Source organism: Anoplopoma fimbria, chromosome 11 (assembly GCF_027596085.1).
Source record: "Anoplopoma fimbria isolate UVic2021 breed Golden Eagle Sablefish chromosome 11, Afim_UVic_2022, whole genome shotgun sequence".
Lineage (NCBI taxonomy): Eukaryota > Metazoa > Chordata > Actinopteri > Perciformes > Anoplopomatidae > Anoplopoma > Anoplopoma fimbria.
This window is the reverse complement of record NC_072459.1, coordinates 20,782,688-20,800,246: the sequence shown is the minus strand read 5'-3', so window position 1 is coordinate 20,800,246 and position 17,559 is coordinate 20,782,688. Positions and strand designations below refer to the sequence as shown.

The 17,559-nt window shown below is 41.3% G+C and overlaps 1 protein-coding gene across 1 annotated transcript; it reads left to right on the top strand.

Annotated features, from left to right (window-relative positions):
* Window positions 1-1,431: 1,431 nt before the first annotated feature.
* Window positions 1,432-16,361, top strand: gng13b (guanine nucleotide binding protein (G protein), gamma 13b). Its single transcript, XM_054607719.1, has 3 exons — window positions 1,432-1,609; window positions 10,409-10,535; window positions 12,441-16,361. The coding sequence occupies exons 2-3, from the start codon at window positions 10,438-10,440 to the stop codon at window positions 12,544-12,546; spliced, it is 204 nt and encodes a 67-aa protein (XP_054463694.1). The 5' UTR covers window positions 1,432-1,609; window positions 10,409-10,437; the 3' UTR covers window positions 12,547-16,361.
* Window positions 16,362-17,559: the final 1,198 nt, after the last annotated feature.

Sequence of the window (17,559 nt, the reverse complement as noted above, 5' to 3'; positions counted from 1 at the left end):
CATGGCAGTATTGAGTTTGTTCGCAGTAACACAATTACAATCACTTTACACCAAATATTACCTATAATAAACCCCCACCATAAAGAGAACACATGCCACGAAAGATTTTTCTGCTTCTAACTCCCTGGAAGGAAGCCACCCGTCTGTTCTGAAAACTGCAGTGCACCTTGGGTATTTATTTTGGGCCTAAAATGCATGCTGGAGATGCCTCAAACAATACAATCACAGAATCAGAAATGTAACTGTTAACACAATATGTGAAGTCAAACAAGCTCCGGCTCTTCTTCGATGGTCTCCAAATGCAGTATTTCTCATATGTGAAATAAAACTAACCCAAATATGTTCCCCCCCCCCCCCCCCCTACTGCAGCAGGAACCTAAATCTGTCTTTTGCAGATGGAGCTATAAGTGGCCATATTAGGGCAGAAATCCAGAGTCTGGCAACGGGGGGCAAATGGGGGCCAGGCGCACACACACACACACACACACACACACACACACACACACACACACACACACACACACACACACACACACACACACACACACACACACACACACACAGGAGAGTGAAGACGGTTTGAAATCTTTCCTTCCCTCCTTCCTTGACTATGTCAATTCAATTCAATTCAGTTTATTTTGTATAGCCCAGAATCACAAATTACAAATTTGCCTCAGAGGGCTTTACAATCTGTGCACATGTTACATCCTCTGTCCTTCCCTCACATTCACAGGAAAAACTCCCCTAAAAAAACCCCTTTAACAGGGAGAAAAAAGGAAGAAACCTCTGGGAGAACGACAGAGGAGGGATCCTTCTCCCAGGATGGACAGAATGCAATAGATGTCATGTGTACAGAATGAGCAGCATAACAGAGATACAACACATTCAATGTATATGACATAAATGATTCATATAATAAGACTACTTATAATAACAGCAGCAATTATTACAGTAGAATTATAGCCATGTGTACCTGCTTAAACACCCCTCCTCCCCCAGCTACTCTTCCTCCCCCCTCCTTGGTCAACTCTATAAACGCATCCTCAGGGAACTCTCTCTATCTCTCACACACACACACACACACGCACACACGCACACGCACACGCACGGACGCTCTTATAGGAGGCTCCCAGCAGAGACGCGAGCAGTGAACGGCGGAGCTCGTTAACTTGTACGCTTCCTATTTACCCAACACACACACACACACACACACACAACACACCCAACACACACACACTGCTCGTTCTGAGTCAGCTTTGGCAGCGACCGCAAATATCGGACTGTACCGGGCTAACTAACCGGGCTAACTAACCGGGTAAAGAGCGACTCCTCCGGCGCTCCAGACGGCTTCAGACTGGTCGTCATCGTCTGTTTTTGGACTCCGGAGAGACTGCGGATTTTTTACCCTCGCTCCTTTTTTGCAGCGCCTACCCCGATATCAACTAAGTGTGCAAACATTAAGTCCGCAGTTATCTGGTTTTATAGTGAAGTGAAAACCCTCCATCCGAGCACCGGTCCATCCGAGTACCGGTCCATCCGTCTCCCTCCTCCGGTTCTGCACCGGTCAGACTTGGGAAGAGCAACAGCCTTTTACCGGCGCATCAGTGAGGTGAGAGATGCGACCGTCTTGTTTTAGCCACATTATACAATTCTATTCTTTTACTGGGCCTGTTGTTCCGAAACACAGTGGGCTCTTCTGTGACAACCCAGTCACAGGCCCTCCTGCAGCAAAACTCATCCAGCGTTAAACACAAGATGGGCTTCAAACTGTGTTCCTATGATTGTAATTTATGAGAAGAAAAAGGAATACTTCAAAGCATACAAGATATGTGATCACCCTCTTTATTGTAAGTGTACTTTGTACACTTTGTACTGTCCGCCTCCAGCCTCCAATTACACACACACACCTCAATACTGGCCCATATGGAACCCACGAATATTACATAAAAGTTATATTTCTCCTCTGCACTTCCTCCTCCTCCGTCTCCCTGTTTCACACCTGACTGAGCCTGTTTTTAAAGGACTGAAGATGTTTGTTTTACAGTTATACCGGCGCCTAGCAGGGGGGGCTTTAGGTAACTTCTGAATAGTGGGGCCAGAAATGTAAAATGTAAAAATGTCATACATTAAAAGCCCAGGATCATATAGTGTAATAAACAATTGCCAAAAAAAACAAATTTAAATATGCTATGTGAAATTATATCTAGAGATAACCGTAACTCCAAATAACCTAGACAGACAATGAGACCACGGGCTCCTGGACACGGACTTGTAAAAACCCCCACACATGTACCTCATACGAGTAGGACATCCAGACTAAAAGGGACACAAAAAGACCGCGTTTTAGACATCTTTGTGGCTGTTTCACACCTCTTTGTGGCTGTTTTGCGTCTCTTTGTGGCTGTTTTGCGTCTCTTTGTAGTCGTTTAGCCAGTCTTGATAGTCCTTTTGCGTCTCATTGTGGTTGATCTGCTTCTCTCTTTGTAATCATATTGTGTCTCTTTGTAGTTGTTTTATGTGTCTGTGTAGTTGTTATTTGTCTCTTTGTACTTGTTTTGCTAGTCTTTTTAGTCATTTTCTGACTCCTTGTAGTCTTTTTGCGTCTCCTAATAGTTGTTTTGCGTCTCTTTGTGTAGTAATTTTGTATCTCATTATTGTGATTTTAAGTATCTTTGTAGTTGATTTTTTGTCGCTTTAGTTGTTTTTCGTGTCTTTGTAGTCTGTATATTTCTCTCTGTAGTCGTTTCGCATATACTTGTAGTAATGATCAGTCTCATTGTCGTCTTTTTGGGTCTCATTATGGATGTTGTGCTTCTCATGGTGGTTTTTCTTTTTGTAGCCGTTTTGTGTCTCATTGTGGTCGTTTTGCATATTTGTAGCATTTTTGTGTGTTTATGTAGTCATTCTGCCCGCCTTTGTGGTAATTTTTGCGTTTTTGTAGTCATTTTACGGTTCTTTGTAGTCATTTGATTGGCTTTTCAACAATCCATGTTAACAATCACTTCACACAGGGGCTTTAGTCAAGGGGGCCTTGGGCCTGTTCATGGCAGGCCATTACAATAATCCATCCATGATACTAATAGGGTGGGGCTGTTCCATCCCTCTGGCTCCGCCCCTAGCTGGAGTTTCATTTTCACCCTGTGGGGCCACGCACACCCATCCACAGGCACACGTAAGCCACGTTTCTACCAAGCAGTCCAGTTCAGCTCAGTTCGCTACTACATTATAACGATTATTTTCTTGTTTCCATTTGCAAAAGTTGTGGATGGTACCAATGAAACCACTCCATTTTTGTTACCACCTCGGTCGTGATCTATATCGCCAAGTGAAAGTTTTTAGTTCAGTCCTTTATTGATCAGATCCAATGGACTGGACATCTCCCCATGCTGGCAGGGCCGTGCTGGTGTACTATCGGCTGGACTGGTCCCAGCTGCCTCAGGGCTCACTGGAGTGACGAACGGACCGGCTGGTTGTAAAAAGCTCAAATACCGTCTGTCGGCGTCTGCCATTTATTTCCCTCAGCAGCATCTCAGCAAGGAGCCTCTTCTTTCTTCCTTAGCCTCCAATCTCAGCTGGTCAGGGGAGCTCTGCCTGTTCCTTTCTATTTTTAGTCTCTATTTACAATGCAGTAGCTTTAGTGGCACTCTCACTCTGTTTCCCTTCATCAGTCTCTCTGCCTTGCGTCTCTCCCTCGCTGTCTCACCCTCTTCTTTTTGTACATCTGTACCTTTTTCACTCTCACTTTTAAGATGTCCCTCTCCCATTTGGCTTCTCCTTCAAGCTGCCCTCTCTCCGCCATCATCATAGATCATCAAGTCGGAGGCAGCGATTCAACACATTAAGCATTGGTGCTGTAGCGGCTCACTCCACACCTGCTCCACTGTTACGCACTCTTACAGTGTATTAACTTTGTGAGGCGTTTGGAGACGGCAGAGGAGACAGGGGGATAGAGGGTAATCTCTGGATGCTTTTGACCCAAATCACCCTGAAACCTACATACCAACCCCCCCTAAAACAACCACACCACAGCACCACACACGCATAACGAAACATGCCTTCTAAAAGCAGCCTTTTGGATGCCGAGCCACACTACGACTGAATACCAAATTTGAGGCTCGGCGAGTTGTTAATTATCTCTGAGAAAACACGCTGGAGGTACTGGATTTGGCCTAAATTGCCTTCAAGCAGAGAAGAAGGAAAAAAAGTTTGAGAGCAGTTTTTAATAAAGCAAATGTAATTAACTGGTTCATCATCTTCCATAATTCCTGAGCAAAGATCTTAAGGCAAACCCGACCTCCTTTACAGCTCTGTATCCGCTGTAGTTATCACTGTACACAGCTGCTCTGAGCTATAGGTTCACATTACATAACATTAGCTACCTTTGAAATTTACATCAACTAATTATTGTTGTTTCACTGCCATGACTGCACTGCCCTGTGTTTCATAAGTCAGATTTTACACAAAGCACCAGGCACTGTTGTTCTAGTGCAAACACAGATAGAGCCTGGTTCAGACGGTACACAGATAATGTATAAATCGACTAGAGGTTCATCTCTACAGTGACTCAGCAACTGGGTTGAGGACAATACATCACATAGTACACAGTGATCCAGTGCAGCAGATGAGGAATATTCAATCTTTTTTTTTGTTGCCATTATACAAGCAGCGTGACTCTAGGGATGGCAAAGTCGACAGTCGGTTTGTCATTTAGACAGTCCGCCCCCTGGTCCAGACTGTAATATCTCAACAACTACTGGATGGATCGCCATGAACGTTTGCACAGACATCCCTGGTCTCCTCAAAATGTAACCTGCTGACTTTGGTGATCACCGTTTTCAAAACTTTGGTTCATGACCAAAAACCTGAAACATTTATAAGATTACTGAGAGCCTCGGCTGTACTTTGTGTTAAAGGGGAACTACACCCATTAAAAAAGAAAATCATACACGTTATTCCTATGGTCTAAGACAGTCCAAAAATATAAATAAACATAAACAACTCGCTCCCAAACCCAAAAGCTAGAGCGCTGAAACTTAAATTTGGGATGTCATCGAGTGTATAGTACGGAGCTGCTCCATAGACAATGAATAGGGAAAGATGTTATAGATGACACTGATCGCACCCAGGAGGATGTTCCGAGTATATAGGTACATTTTCTATCTAACAACTGAGAACACTCTAAAAGAATAAAAAAAACACACATTTAAAGTCTCCCATTCATTGTCTACGGAGCAGCCCCAGACTTTATACCCGATGACATCACAGGTTTGAGACTTCCTTCTCTGGTTTCTGGCCTTTGAGAGAGTAGCTGAGAAAATGACTCTACTTCTCACTTGATTTATTCCCCTCAGTAAACATTATAAACATGAGTTTATGGTCTCAATATCTAGTTTCAAGTCTTCTTCAATACATCATGATGTTCATTTAGTAAATGATGGTCCCATTCAGAGTCAAATAGACCATAAAGCATAATCCAAGATGGCGACGGCCAAATCGCCGAACTCAAGGCTTCATAACTACAGTCCACAAACCAATGGGTGACATCCCGACAACTATGTCCTCCTCATATATACAGTCTATGGATTTTCCTGATGGCAGATAGAAGGAGTAACCGTGGAAAAAACTGAAATCCAACGTGTTTATCCTATTCAGTGCGGTGAGAGGAGCTTTGAGGAGGCCGATATTGTCCATGTGACAGTAAACAGACAAGGGTCCATGAGATTGGTTTATAGTAGTTTTAGCAAAGGATCAAAATTATTTTGACAAATATATATAATGGGGTTTTAATAAACTACACAAGCACCTTAAAATACGACGGCTTGCTGGGATGGAATGTGTTATTTAGGAGGGTTTTTAACAGTGACGGTCATACTAGCTCCTGGCTGGGCAACAGACAGAAGAGGGATTGATAATGTGTGGTACATTGGATTAACTGTTTTGAAATGTGTGCAACTGGACAGGAAGCACTTAGTGTGGAGGCATCTGTGGAAGACAGCAGGAGACGGGTGGAAGACAGATATTAGAGAGCAATGAAAGGAAGACTGTGAGAATGCAGCACAGCACAGGGGAAACCTGCCTCCACTAATATCTTTGATTTAAACCTCACAGTAGGCGACAAAGCAATACTAATTTCCATGATTTAGATTGCAATGTGTAGATCTACATTGCGTGTTATCTAAAGCTTAATATTTGCTCAGGTGTTAATCAGCTGGTAAGATGCAGAAGATAAACATGGACATACATGAGTGGCTATTGAGCAAATGAGAGGCAGAGTAATTTGAGAAGGAGAGTGAGATAGGACAATGTAAAAGGGTTACCAAATATTTAACACTTGGATATTTGATAATATTAATTTGCCTTAAAATAGTATTGTAAAATATTAAATTGGCAGGACAGGGAAGACGAAATGGCGTGAAACTTTTTAAACAGCAGAGGATACAGCTAGAAAGTAAAAAAAAAAAGAAGCTTTTGCAGTAATGAATACGAGCTGTGGAGTAGTAACGTTAAGAAGCGTAGAGAGCCAGAGTGTTAGCAAAATTTAGGCATATTTTATGTGGAATTAGCAAATTAACTAGCGAAAAGCTGGTTAGTTAGCTAGCTTGTTAGCTTTAAAGCTACACTGGTTATAGAAAATGAGCCGAGCAGCGGGCTAATGGCCAGTGGCAGTGGGTCTAATGTCAATGTACCCTAAAGCCTGATGCATCCCTCTGTAAGAAAGACATACGACTGAGGCCGAGAAAGAGAGGTAAAAGGGTGAGAATGTAACAGATTAGCAGGAGAAAAATGAAAAAAGACATACAGAGACGCTACCTGGTAAGAAGCGAGAAAATGAGACAGCCAAGGAGGTGTGGGCCGAGAAACAGATTGATAGAGCAGACAAATAGATGTGAAAGAGGGAGATAGGGGAAAACAGGAATGTAGGAGATTCTGAGTGATAGAGTAAGAAAGAGGAAAAGCATTCAATCCTCCTGTCGTCTCTGGAGGATGCTGCTGTAACCTGATCTCAGCCAGGATCCGGCCATCGCTCTGCCTCTCTCCGTCTCTCTCGTATTGGTGGTACACACATACACTTTTTCATATAATATTGCACCTGGTGTTTTCCTCAAACTCACAAAAGAACACACATATATACACAAACTTTACCAACTCATTATCCCTTTCTTGCCCTTTTTGAGCCACAACCTTTTCTTGTCCCTCCTAGTAATGATTATTGTCGTATTGGACCAAGATGTTGAAATAAAAAACAGCTGTGTTGTTTAAAGCCAGCCATCAATACGGATGCTAAAGGCCATGATCACACGAGATGTGCCAGGCGTGCCATTTTGAAAGAATGGTTTGGAACATTACTTCCTAATATGTGGCAACTGCAGGGACATATGTAGAAAAAAAGCATGTATGTTTATGCATCATTAAATGTTTTTTCTATATATTCTCCCATCTTTCCAATTCTGACTACCGTATTTTCCGCACTATAAGGCGCACTTAAAAGCCTTTAATTTTCTCAAAAAACGACAGTGCGCCTTATAATCCGGAGCGCCTTATATATGGATTAATTCTGGTTGTGCTTACTGACCTCGAAGCGATTTTGTGTGGTACACGGCGCTCTGTCAACATGTTTTAGTACGACTTTGGTAAACTACAAAGCCGCACCGCAGCAGCATTACGGCTACCGTAGTCAGGAGCGTCGCGGAGTAATACATACTGTGCTTCACCATAATATTACAGTGTGTGTGTATAAGGACCCCAAAATGGCTCCTGTCAAGAGACACTCAAGGCTATCAGTCACGCAGGAGAACATGGGAATAGAGCAGCTGCGAGAGAATTCAACATTAATGAATCAATGGTACGGAAGTGGAGGAAGTTTGACTGACTGACTGTTTTGTTTCGCTTAATGCGCCTTATAGTCCGGTGCGCCTTATATATGAAAAAAGATCGAAAATAGACCATTCATTGACAGTGCGCCTTATAATCCAGTGCGCCCTATAGTGCGGAAAATACGGTACTTTGCATTCGGTTAAAAATAGACATAGAGAGTTTCTGAGCCGTTTGAATAAATATAAAACAAACGTCTATTGTGGTGCATGTCGCTCATTAGTAGCCTGACCATGCGGTGAAGTAGGTGTTGAATTCAGAGTTGCTATTTCCTGCCTCGCAACGCCCCCTCACTCACTAAACTGTCATAAAGGACAATTGCGTAATATCAAGTATTATTCAATGTCCCTTAAAAAAATACCATTGTTGTTTCTGTGCTGAAGCACCTCAGTGAGATCGATTCTGAGTGCAGACCAGACAAGCACTCGGCTCATCCGAATCCTCAAATGACTCACACAGGCACAAACGGACACACACACTCAAGGGTACACAAACACTAGTACACACACACACACACAAGAGGGGAAGAGTATTGTTGAGAGGGTATAGTGGACATAGAGCGTGGGTGGGGAGTGAGAGCGAGAGAGAGGGAGGGAGGGAGGAACAGACAAAGAAAAAGATGCAGCGGATGAGAATGGAGACAATATTGCTGTAGTTGAGTTGACCACTGGCATGTTTGGCTTTCTTGACTGCAGTGTCCTAAGTTACAAATTCCAATTATTTATCATATATATGGTAAAGTATTTGCACCTCTATCTCATATACTAAGATCAGGAAAACTGCCCATTGCCCACAATACATTTCCTTTTAACACAACCAAATGTGTATGTGTGCTGGGTTATTTGAAGTCCTAAATATACTGTGTTGAATATTGACAGCTGTGAGTACTAACAATAGCCATGTCTGTTGTTTGCGTTCATTATGATACGTTTACATTCATAATGATAATTCTGGGGGGAAGGGCGTTGAAGGGGAGGCCTGAAAGGGCGGGCTGTCTGTGTTGACGACTGCTAAAAAAAAATTAACAACTTTTGGAGCTAGCTGTTTCTTAGGAAAGGAGTTGGCAACACTGGGCTGTTTTTTTCCCCCAGTCGTATAATCTTTTTAAATCCAGCGTACTATTGCTAGTGTCTCAAGATTACCAACCCTGCTTTTAAAGAATAGTTCAACATTATTGGGAAATATTTGCCTTTACCTACTTAGTCACTCTATCCACATAACTGATGTTTATGGTTTTTATCAAAATATCTTGTGTAGATATTTGGTGAACGCACCAGAGGTCAACCATATCGTCGCAATATCAATATTGATGTATTTGGTCTAAAATATTCCGATTTATTTTCCTTCGCTTTGAACGATGCCAGGCGAGCTGTTTCGACCTCTCCCAAGTTGTTATAGTAAACTAGGCTGACAGCGTATTAACGCTAGCAGTTTACTCAGACGTGAGGGCGATATTGATTTTCTTGTTTCATTCTTGGAAAGAAAGTGAAAAAGCTATTCATGTAATAGAGCAACAAGTGATCTATAAAGATTCAAAAAATATTTTGAGAAACATCGCTTCATGCCTCAGTACATTTATGAAAGTTCCCACAGTTAGCGGTAGCTAGCAAAGTCTTCGACCTGGCTACATGTGTCTTTCTCCCTCACGTCCAAGGTAGCGCCATATAACTGTGCGTCATGATTTTAGTTTCCACAAATCCTGTTACATTTTATAAAAACCTTACATTTAGCATAAATTAAAAGTAAAACTCACTCAGGTACTACCGTATGAATACACAAGTGTTTATTATTTTATCAACCTACAGACAGATGTCATACAATCCACAATCTTCAACTTCAAGTACAGCCAATACACAATAAAACACACCACAGTTTTGTCTCCAAAGGATGAATTCTGTCTGTTTTTATTTTTTTATCATGTTCCCCCCTGGCAACTGCAGACAAGTACTCATGGTTGGGAATCACCCTAATAGAGGATCACAAGCAGCCTAAAGCTGCATTACTGCCTTCTACTGTGTTGGGTCACCACTACATTTTAAAAGCACAGTTATGGGGTGGGGGAAGATTTAGGGCAAATGGGAAGAAATGGGACGCTGCACAAGTACAGGCTGTCCTTTTTTTGGATTGAAGCCAAAACATTTTCTCTTCTCCCTTCCTTTCTGGTATTGAATATCAACTAGTCTACTCCAAACTGCATTCAATGCGAGTGGCAATATAGAAGAAATGAACAGAAATTTGCATACAATTGATGTGCTGTTGAACTGCCGTCATGTTGGTTGCTAACATAATTTAATTTGGAATTTTTTTTATTAAAGCTGAGAAACTTTTCTCAAAGTGGTAACATGCAGCCCCAAGGACACAGCCACTGTATCCCATAGTGTTAAGTGGGTCTGCCTGTTTTTGGCAGCACTTGTTTGTACTCTTAACGTTTAATAGTCTCTTGCTGCAGGGCACGGTTGCGCGGGGTGTGTTTGACTACTGTTTAACGGTGTTATGTGCTGCATAAATTTACCCGGCCCCTCCCTGGTGTGCGCAGGTAGAGAAGCCCTACATCTAGCTGCAGCCATGGATGAGATGGACCTGCCCCAGATGAAGAAGGAGGTGGAGAGCCTCAAGTACCAGCTGGCCTTCAAACGAGAGAAGTCCTCCAAAACGGTGACCGAGTGAGTAGTTGGTCCATAATAGCTCTAAAAGCACCTACACAATGTTCAATCCCCCAAAAACCACTGCGATAAAAAGCTCTGAAATAAAATAGTTTTTGGGCCAGTGTGACACATAATCACCTGAAAATAAGAATTGTCTTTTCGTTAGCTTAAAATGAGCCCTTCATCTCCATTTAAGAAGCGGGTCCTCATCACGGATTCCGCCATGTTGCACCGGCATGTTTCTACAGCAGCCCAGAATAGACAAACCAAACACTTGCTCGAGAGAGAGAGCCTTTTGGCTTTTCATGTCACCTTAAGGCCTCCGTAGATCTCTGTTATTATGGTGATGACAGCCTCTGAGCAAGGCAAACAACGTCACAGCGGTTTTGGTGGCTCACGTTACTTCAGTGGAAAGGGAAGAGTGAGCACAGGGGTATTCAGTTGGTTGCTATATATATGTAATCAAGCCGCTAAATGGTAAAGATAAAGAGCAAATGTCTGTTGTGTTAAAGCAAAAAAGCTCATTCTCAAAAAATGAGTCCTTTACATTAAATCAAATGTTACTGGTCAGTGTGGCAGCTGCCAGCTTTAATCACAGACGGTTCCATGACTAGAAAAGGCTGTGTGATGTGGTTGAAAGCTCAAGCACAATTGAGTGAGTGGACCTCTAGTTGAGATTGTTTAACCAACGGCTGTTTCTGACTATTCAGTACGATATTCAATGACAGACCCATACAAACGATACACGCATAAGGAAAGAGATATCTTCTGTTTCTAAGTACAATGATTACATGAATACAATGACTTTGAGTTTGACAGCATTAGTCATCCGGAGCAGCAATAAAACAGTGATATGGCTTCATTAACTAATGCTGCCTGAAGGCTATTGTCACTGTCACAGTGGAATCGTTAAGCAAAGCTGCAGCCATCATTAGGTTCTGTTCAGCACTCTCTTTGTCTGTCTCAAGCTCTCACTGCAGCGGCAACAGATTAAGGGCCAATCAAGGAGCTCAGAAGAAACACTTCTGAGGCTGAGTCCGTTTTTCATGTAGAGTACAGAAGTATTCAGGGTGTTGAGTTTTGAAAACTATTGTATATTTCTAAAGAAGACTACTGAAAAATAAATAAATAATATATTCATTTGAAAGTACTGTTATGGGTAACTATCTGAATTAAAATAACATTTTAAAGACATTATGCTAACAATACTACACTAACGACATTATGCTAACGTCATTACACGAACGATTTTAATCTCACGAAATTAAGCTACCAATGTTCTGCTAACTATTACGCTGCCAATGTTCTGCTAACTATGATAAGCTAACGATGTTACGCTGAAGGTGTAATGCTGAAGATGGTACACTAACGTTGTTACGCTAACGAAATTACAGCACAAACACGGCCTTAAAGTGTCGCGCAGTCGAGTGCATTTTGCCTCTTTTTTTGCATCTTATTGCAATTATCTCTTCGGCAAGGTATTAGTGTACATTCGTTAATGAAAACCTGGACTAAATATGTCCGCCAATGAACGCCTTTTCCACGACTAGACAAGACTACGGCGAGGCGGCACTGACGTCATTGAACACTAACTGTGACGACATCGTCATATAAAAAGGACAAGATAATAAGACATAAAAAATAAACTATTTTACCCAAATTTCTTCATCTCATTGACAAAAAAACATCATTGCAGCAGTTTGGTTTCCTGCCCTGAGCGCGCCATATAAGGACAACACTCTTATTGTTAAAGTGGCCCTATTATGCTTTTCCACTTTTTAACTGAAATTAACTGAAATGTTCTTCTCCCCCTCTGTCTTGCCTTGTATGGAAAGAAAAAGAAAGTGGATAGAGGATGGATTGTGGTAATAAACTTCCTCTGGAATTTGAAAAATCTCTCTCTCTCTCTGTCTCTCCACAAAGTTTGGTAAAGTGGATAGAGGACGGCGTCCCGGAGGATCCCTTCCTGAACCCGGAGCTGATGAAGAACAACCCGTGGGTGGAGAAAGGAAAGTGCATCCTTCTCTAGAAGAACCCCACCACCACGACCTCTCACCTTTAACCACTCTGACCAACACCCACCTACAGATGACCCCCCCTGGACCTGACCCTCCTGTCCCTGGCCTGTGACGGCCACAGCGGGAAAGCGCCTCCTAACCTCCTACCTTGAATGTACAACAGCTGATGTCCGCCCCCAGACTTCCCCGAACACGCACTTCGACAAGGGCACAGAGACACACGCACACACTCCAAACTCTGGGTTTTTCCCCCCGACCGCAACACATCCGCTTCAAATTTATTCCTGCCACGGCGAATGCATATTATATATGATGATCAATACTCCTATTACATGTCTCTGTATGATATATGATGACTTATTTATGCAGCTGCCAGTCGACACGCTTTCTACAATCTCTACTCTTCATTGTGAGCATAACAGCTTTTTTTTTTCTTCCATTTTTTGTTGAGTGGTAATTAACTGTAGTCACATTCTTGCTGCCAGACTGACCGTAGATCTGCTGAGGGGGGAACTTTGAGATGTAAACCACTTGCTCTTACAAAATGATCATAAAAACCAAAACAAGGTTTTGGTAATTTTTTTATATAAAAGTCAAGAAATTGCGTAAGTCTGTGGTTGACAAACTAAACTCAACTACAAGAACCTATAATGATTCATTATTAAATAAAAAGGTACAGTATACTTATACACCAATAATTTGCTTTTATTGCCTTACAGACAATGGTATATATTATAGGACCCATAGAACTTACATGTAAAAGGACATTACGACTTGTGACTGTAGTAATGTGTGAATCAGGGTTGGTGGTCTTGCACGGCAAAAACGCCAGAAGAAGAAAAGCTTGAGCACTGTAGGGGTTTAACTACGAGAATAACAGTTCAGCTAGCTAGCTAAACTATCCGTAACATAACACAAACACATGGATATTTCGTATTACATGGTTTGAGCAATTGGATTTCAGGCAAACTTGAAAGCGTCTTGGATGCATATCTGACAGCGATCAAATATGGTGACGTCGTCTGCATATAATGCAAGCCCTTGTTACATTATGAACTTCATTTTTATCAATTTTAAATCTTTATAGGTTCTCGTGCTGCATTTACAAATTATTAACTAATTACATAACTATGTTAGTATTTTAACCACAAACCTAAAGAACAAATTATGCTACTGTCACAGATCAGTTTTTTTTAAAGATAAAAAGACGAATTCCGACGATTTGTTGAGTGGAAACATGCTTATTAAAGATGTCAGTATGCTTGACAGGAAGTAGTTAGCGCGTTGTGTCGTCTGACCATGTTGGAAGGATCGAGGCTGTTCCATATAGGCCTGCCGTCCTAGAGACAAGTTTGGAACGAACATGCAGGAGCTAAGAAGAACGGTTCATCGTGACAGCGAAATTGTGCAACTCCGAACAGTTGTGATTTTGTTTTGATTCCAAGCGACTCAAAAAGCTTGTTATCGCATTTAAATTCTGAAGACGAGATCTGCAACTGGTGTTGTTTTTGACCCGGTGTCATTAGGTCAGAAAGTGTCATAGCAGCTCTGTTTGTGTTGTCAGACTAGAAGGGAGCTATGTGTCTCTGGGGGTTGTTTGGGTTGAGTTTACTGCTCCACCTCCTTAGCGACAGCCCCCGAAGACAACACACAGAAACACGCTCACACTCCACATCAGACCAAACCGTGCGCACACACATGTACAGACAGACCCCTTTAACTTAACTTATTAACTTATTGATCTATACTTGCGTGGTTTATTTATTTATTTATTTAATGATGAGACCTTTCTGTCACCTTAGTTTTTGTGTCCCATGTCTGCACCCCCTCTTCCTCATAACACAACTCAAAAAAAATTAAAAAAAGACTACACCTTGCCAGATCACCATCTACTACTGCCTTGTACACAGTTTCCTTAAAACGAGAATGTAAATACGTGGCATAAAAACCACTGACCTCAGAGCTGGCCTGCGTGTGCGTGCACGTGACTGTAATTGTGTGGTTTTCTTTTTAAGTGCATACATTTGGCAATAGGTTCCATTGTAGATTGTGATCACACACACACACACACACACACACACACACACACACACACACACACACACACACACACACACACACTACATGCACACACACATTGGCAGGCCTGAGGCCGAGAAGATCAACTAAACATACGCACACACGCTGCTTATTGAGAATGTGTATGAGAGGAGGAGTGGCAAGGATGTGGGATTCTCTAGATGACCTGGGACAGGGGAGCCTCACATCATCTCAGTACTGTAACGAGTCTCATTATATACATTTACTTCTAGTTGACCCGCTTCCCTTAAGGCTACTCTCTGCCTGGATGAATTTGGTCCTATAACATGTAACCTGAAATATTTAATTTTCCTCTTTTTTTTTTAACTCAATTTCAAGTTCAAAGTTCAAGTACAAAATTCTCTTTTACCTACTGAGTGATGATTATGTCCCCTCAGTGTCTGTGACAGTGTCTACCACTGGCTGCTTCTAAATTGTTTATGTTTTTATCAAACATGCTAGCGTCCATTTTAGGGGCCGTTCACATGTTGAATCTAAGAACGCGTTAAAAACCGTGGGGGGTGGGGGGGTCCTCTCCTGTCGCACATCCCGTAACTTGGCAACCAGAACCCGGGGAAAGCAACTAAAATAGTCTTTGGGACGGATCGTAAAGCTCTGGGTAGACCTAAAATAACTTCACTATATATTTACCGTGGGCTTATATTTAAATGGAAGAAAGAAAAGCTCTCCGCAGTCTTTAATTGGTTGTTCCTTGTCACATGACATTCTGTGCTGGCTGCGGGCCCCAAAACATCTATTTCTTCATATCTATATATGAAGAAATAGATGTTTGGGAACAGTTGGGAACGATAGGGAACGTTTGAGCACAGCAATAGTTTCGCTCTCGCTTTTGAGCGCAGCTTCCACATGTCAACAATTGATTTAAGAGCGCTGCAGATGCAGCATGTGAACGTCCCCTTACTCTTAGATAAACATGCTCATCAGATTCAGATTCATTAAAATACTTTTGAACAAAAATAGACATTGAAAATGTAATATTTTATCACTGTAGCTGAAGTGAGGCCATATTATTTAGATATCCAGTACAACAATAAGCATATATGCAACATGACGACTCTGAATGGAGCCATTTTGGAGGCTCCCTGGTTCACTAGCATGTAAAGTATGCACCTCGCTTATTTTGCTTTTATTTTACTTTTGTTTTTAAAGGTTTAGGTTGTGGAAAGTACAATGTGTGTTTACTAGTTGACAGAATGATACTCAAGCTTTGCGTTAAAATATAGCCTTGTAATTTCATGATAAATGCATGTAGGGGGCTAATGTGAAGTTCTCAGCTTCAGGTTTGTAGCTTTTCCAGTGTTAGGCTTAGGTTTGTTCCCTCTGCCACCATGATCTTACAGCTCAACGCTTTAAAACATATTGCTCTTACAACACCACTGGAAAAGCAACAAATGCTGCTCCAAAAGTACGTGAGAGGATTCCTGAGTCCGCCTGTCCCTTCTCTGTTTTCTGTTCAGCAACTGTAACTTTGTTTGGTTTTGTTTTTAGATAATCTGAACGTGCGTACGTATGTAAGTTATTACTATAATAGTGACAGCATAAAATCTTGTCTAAATATCTAGCAACATATTCCTTGTGAGAGTGCTTTGGAGAAGAAAAAAAAATATTATGCATCAGATCAAGTCCTAGTGTAAAGATGACAATGAGCAATAAATTAAAGATCATTTTTTATTGAATGTTTTACAAAAACATTTATCTTACTGAATAAAGTAGAAGATTTTTAGACAACTTGGATGTCTTGGTCGATTTTTGTGTCTTTTGTATCAACCTATATAAGTGAAAAAAGTACATTTTCAACTGCAATCTATGAGAGTGGCCCGGTTCCACATCTCTTGCCAAGTGTTCGAATTTGTTGGTGATTTCAAATTTCTTTCATTGTTGGAAGACCACTTATGCAGCTCGTGTGTTGACTGAAAATGATGTCGGCAGGACAGATATGCCACTTCTAACTCATTTGCAAGGGCGAAAATAATACGAAATAACCCAATCTTCAAGCCAGAAATTGGAAAAGTGACACAAGAATTCTGTCTGATTAGCATGGTACAATAAGAGAGACAGGAAAAGAGAAAGAGACAGGCACACATAGCAATACGTTTCACAAAATCCTCAAAGGCAGGAGGTCTAGATGTAGGAATATACTCAACTGGTGAGTAAAAGTTATACTCCACCTAAAATGTATTAAATAAATGCTTCAAAAGCAGCTGGTTACAGTTGCTAGTTTACTACTTCATAGTCATCAGCACCTCCAAGTAGCACTTAATACTTACAGAAAATATCAGAAGGGTATTTCAGAACATAGACACGCATTCTTAGTGGATATTATATATATGCTAAATAAATCCAGATTCTGATTAGGTATTTAAAATAAAAACGCAATTTGATAGATTAGACAGAACATGCTCTAAGAACTATTTTAGATTTAAAAACCATTCTTTGCCAAAGCCTTTTGTAAAAATAGGATGATTTAATTGAATCAATTTGGAAACTTTTCACGGAACCCCCCCTGGTAAGGTCCAACAAACTCCTGGGGGGTCTGAACTGATGCATCCTAATGGTAAGCTTGTGTCTATATTACAATCATTTAATTGGACGAAACATTCGTATGAGTGCATGAGTCTGCAGTGTTATTATTTCCGTTTTCAAGGAAATGACGTCAAATAAAAATCGTCAAATAAATTGTCAAAAAATGACAAAGAAAAGCTTTTTATTAAATAGCAATGCCAGTGGTTTCTATGACATTGGCCGGCTGGCTCAATTAGTCTCTACTGTTTTTTTTCCTGCCACTTGTCTTTTAGCTTCGGTATGACGTGAGCCAGATAAACTGCAGTTCTTCATTTTGTTTACTTACAGTTTCTTCTTAGCCTCCTATAGCAGCTCTGGCTCCGGGATATGTATGCAAAACCATTAAGTTCAAATCTGCAAGA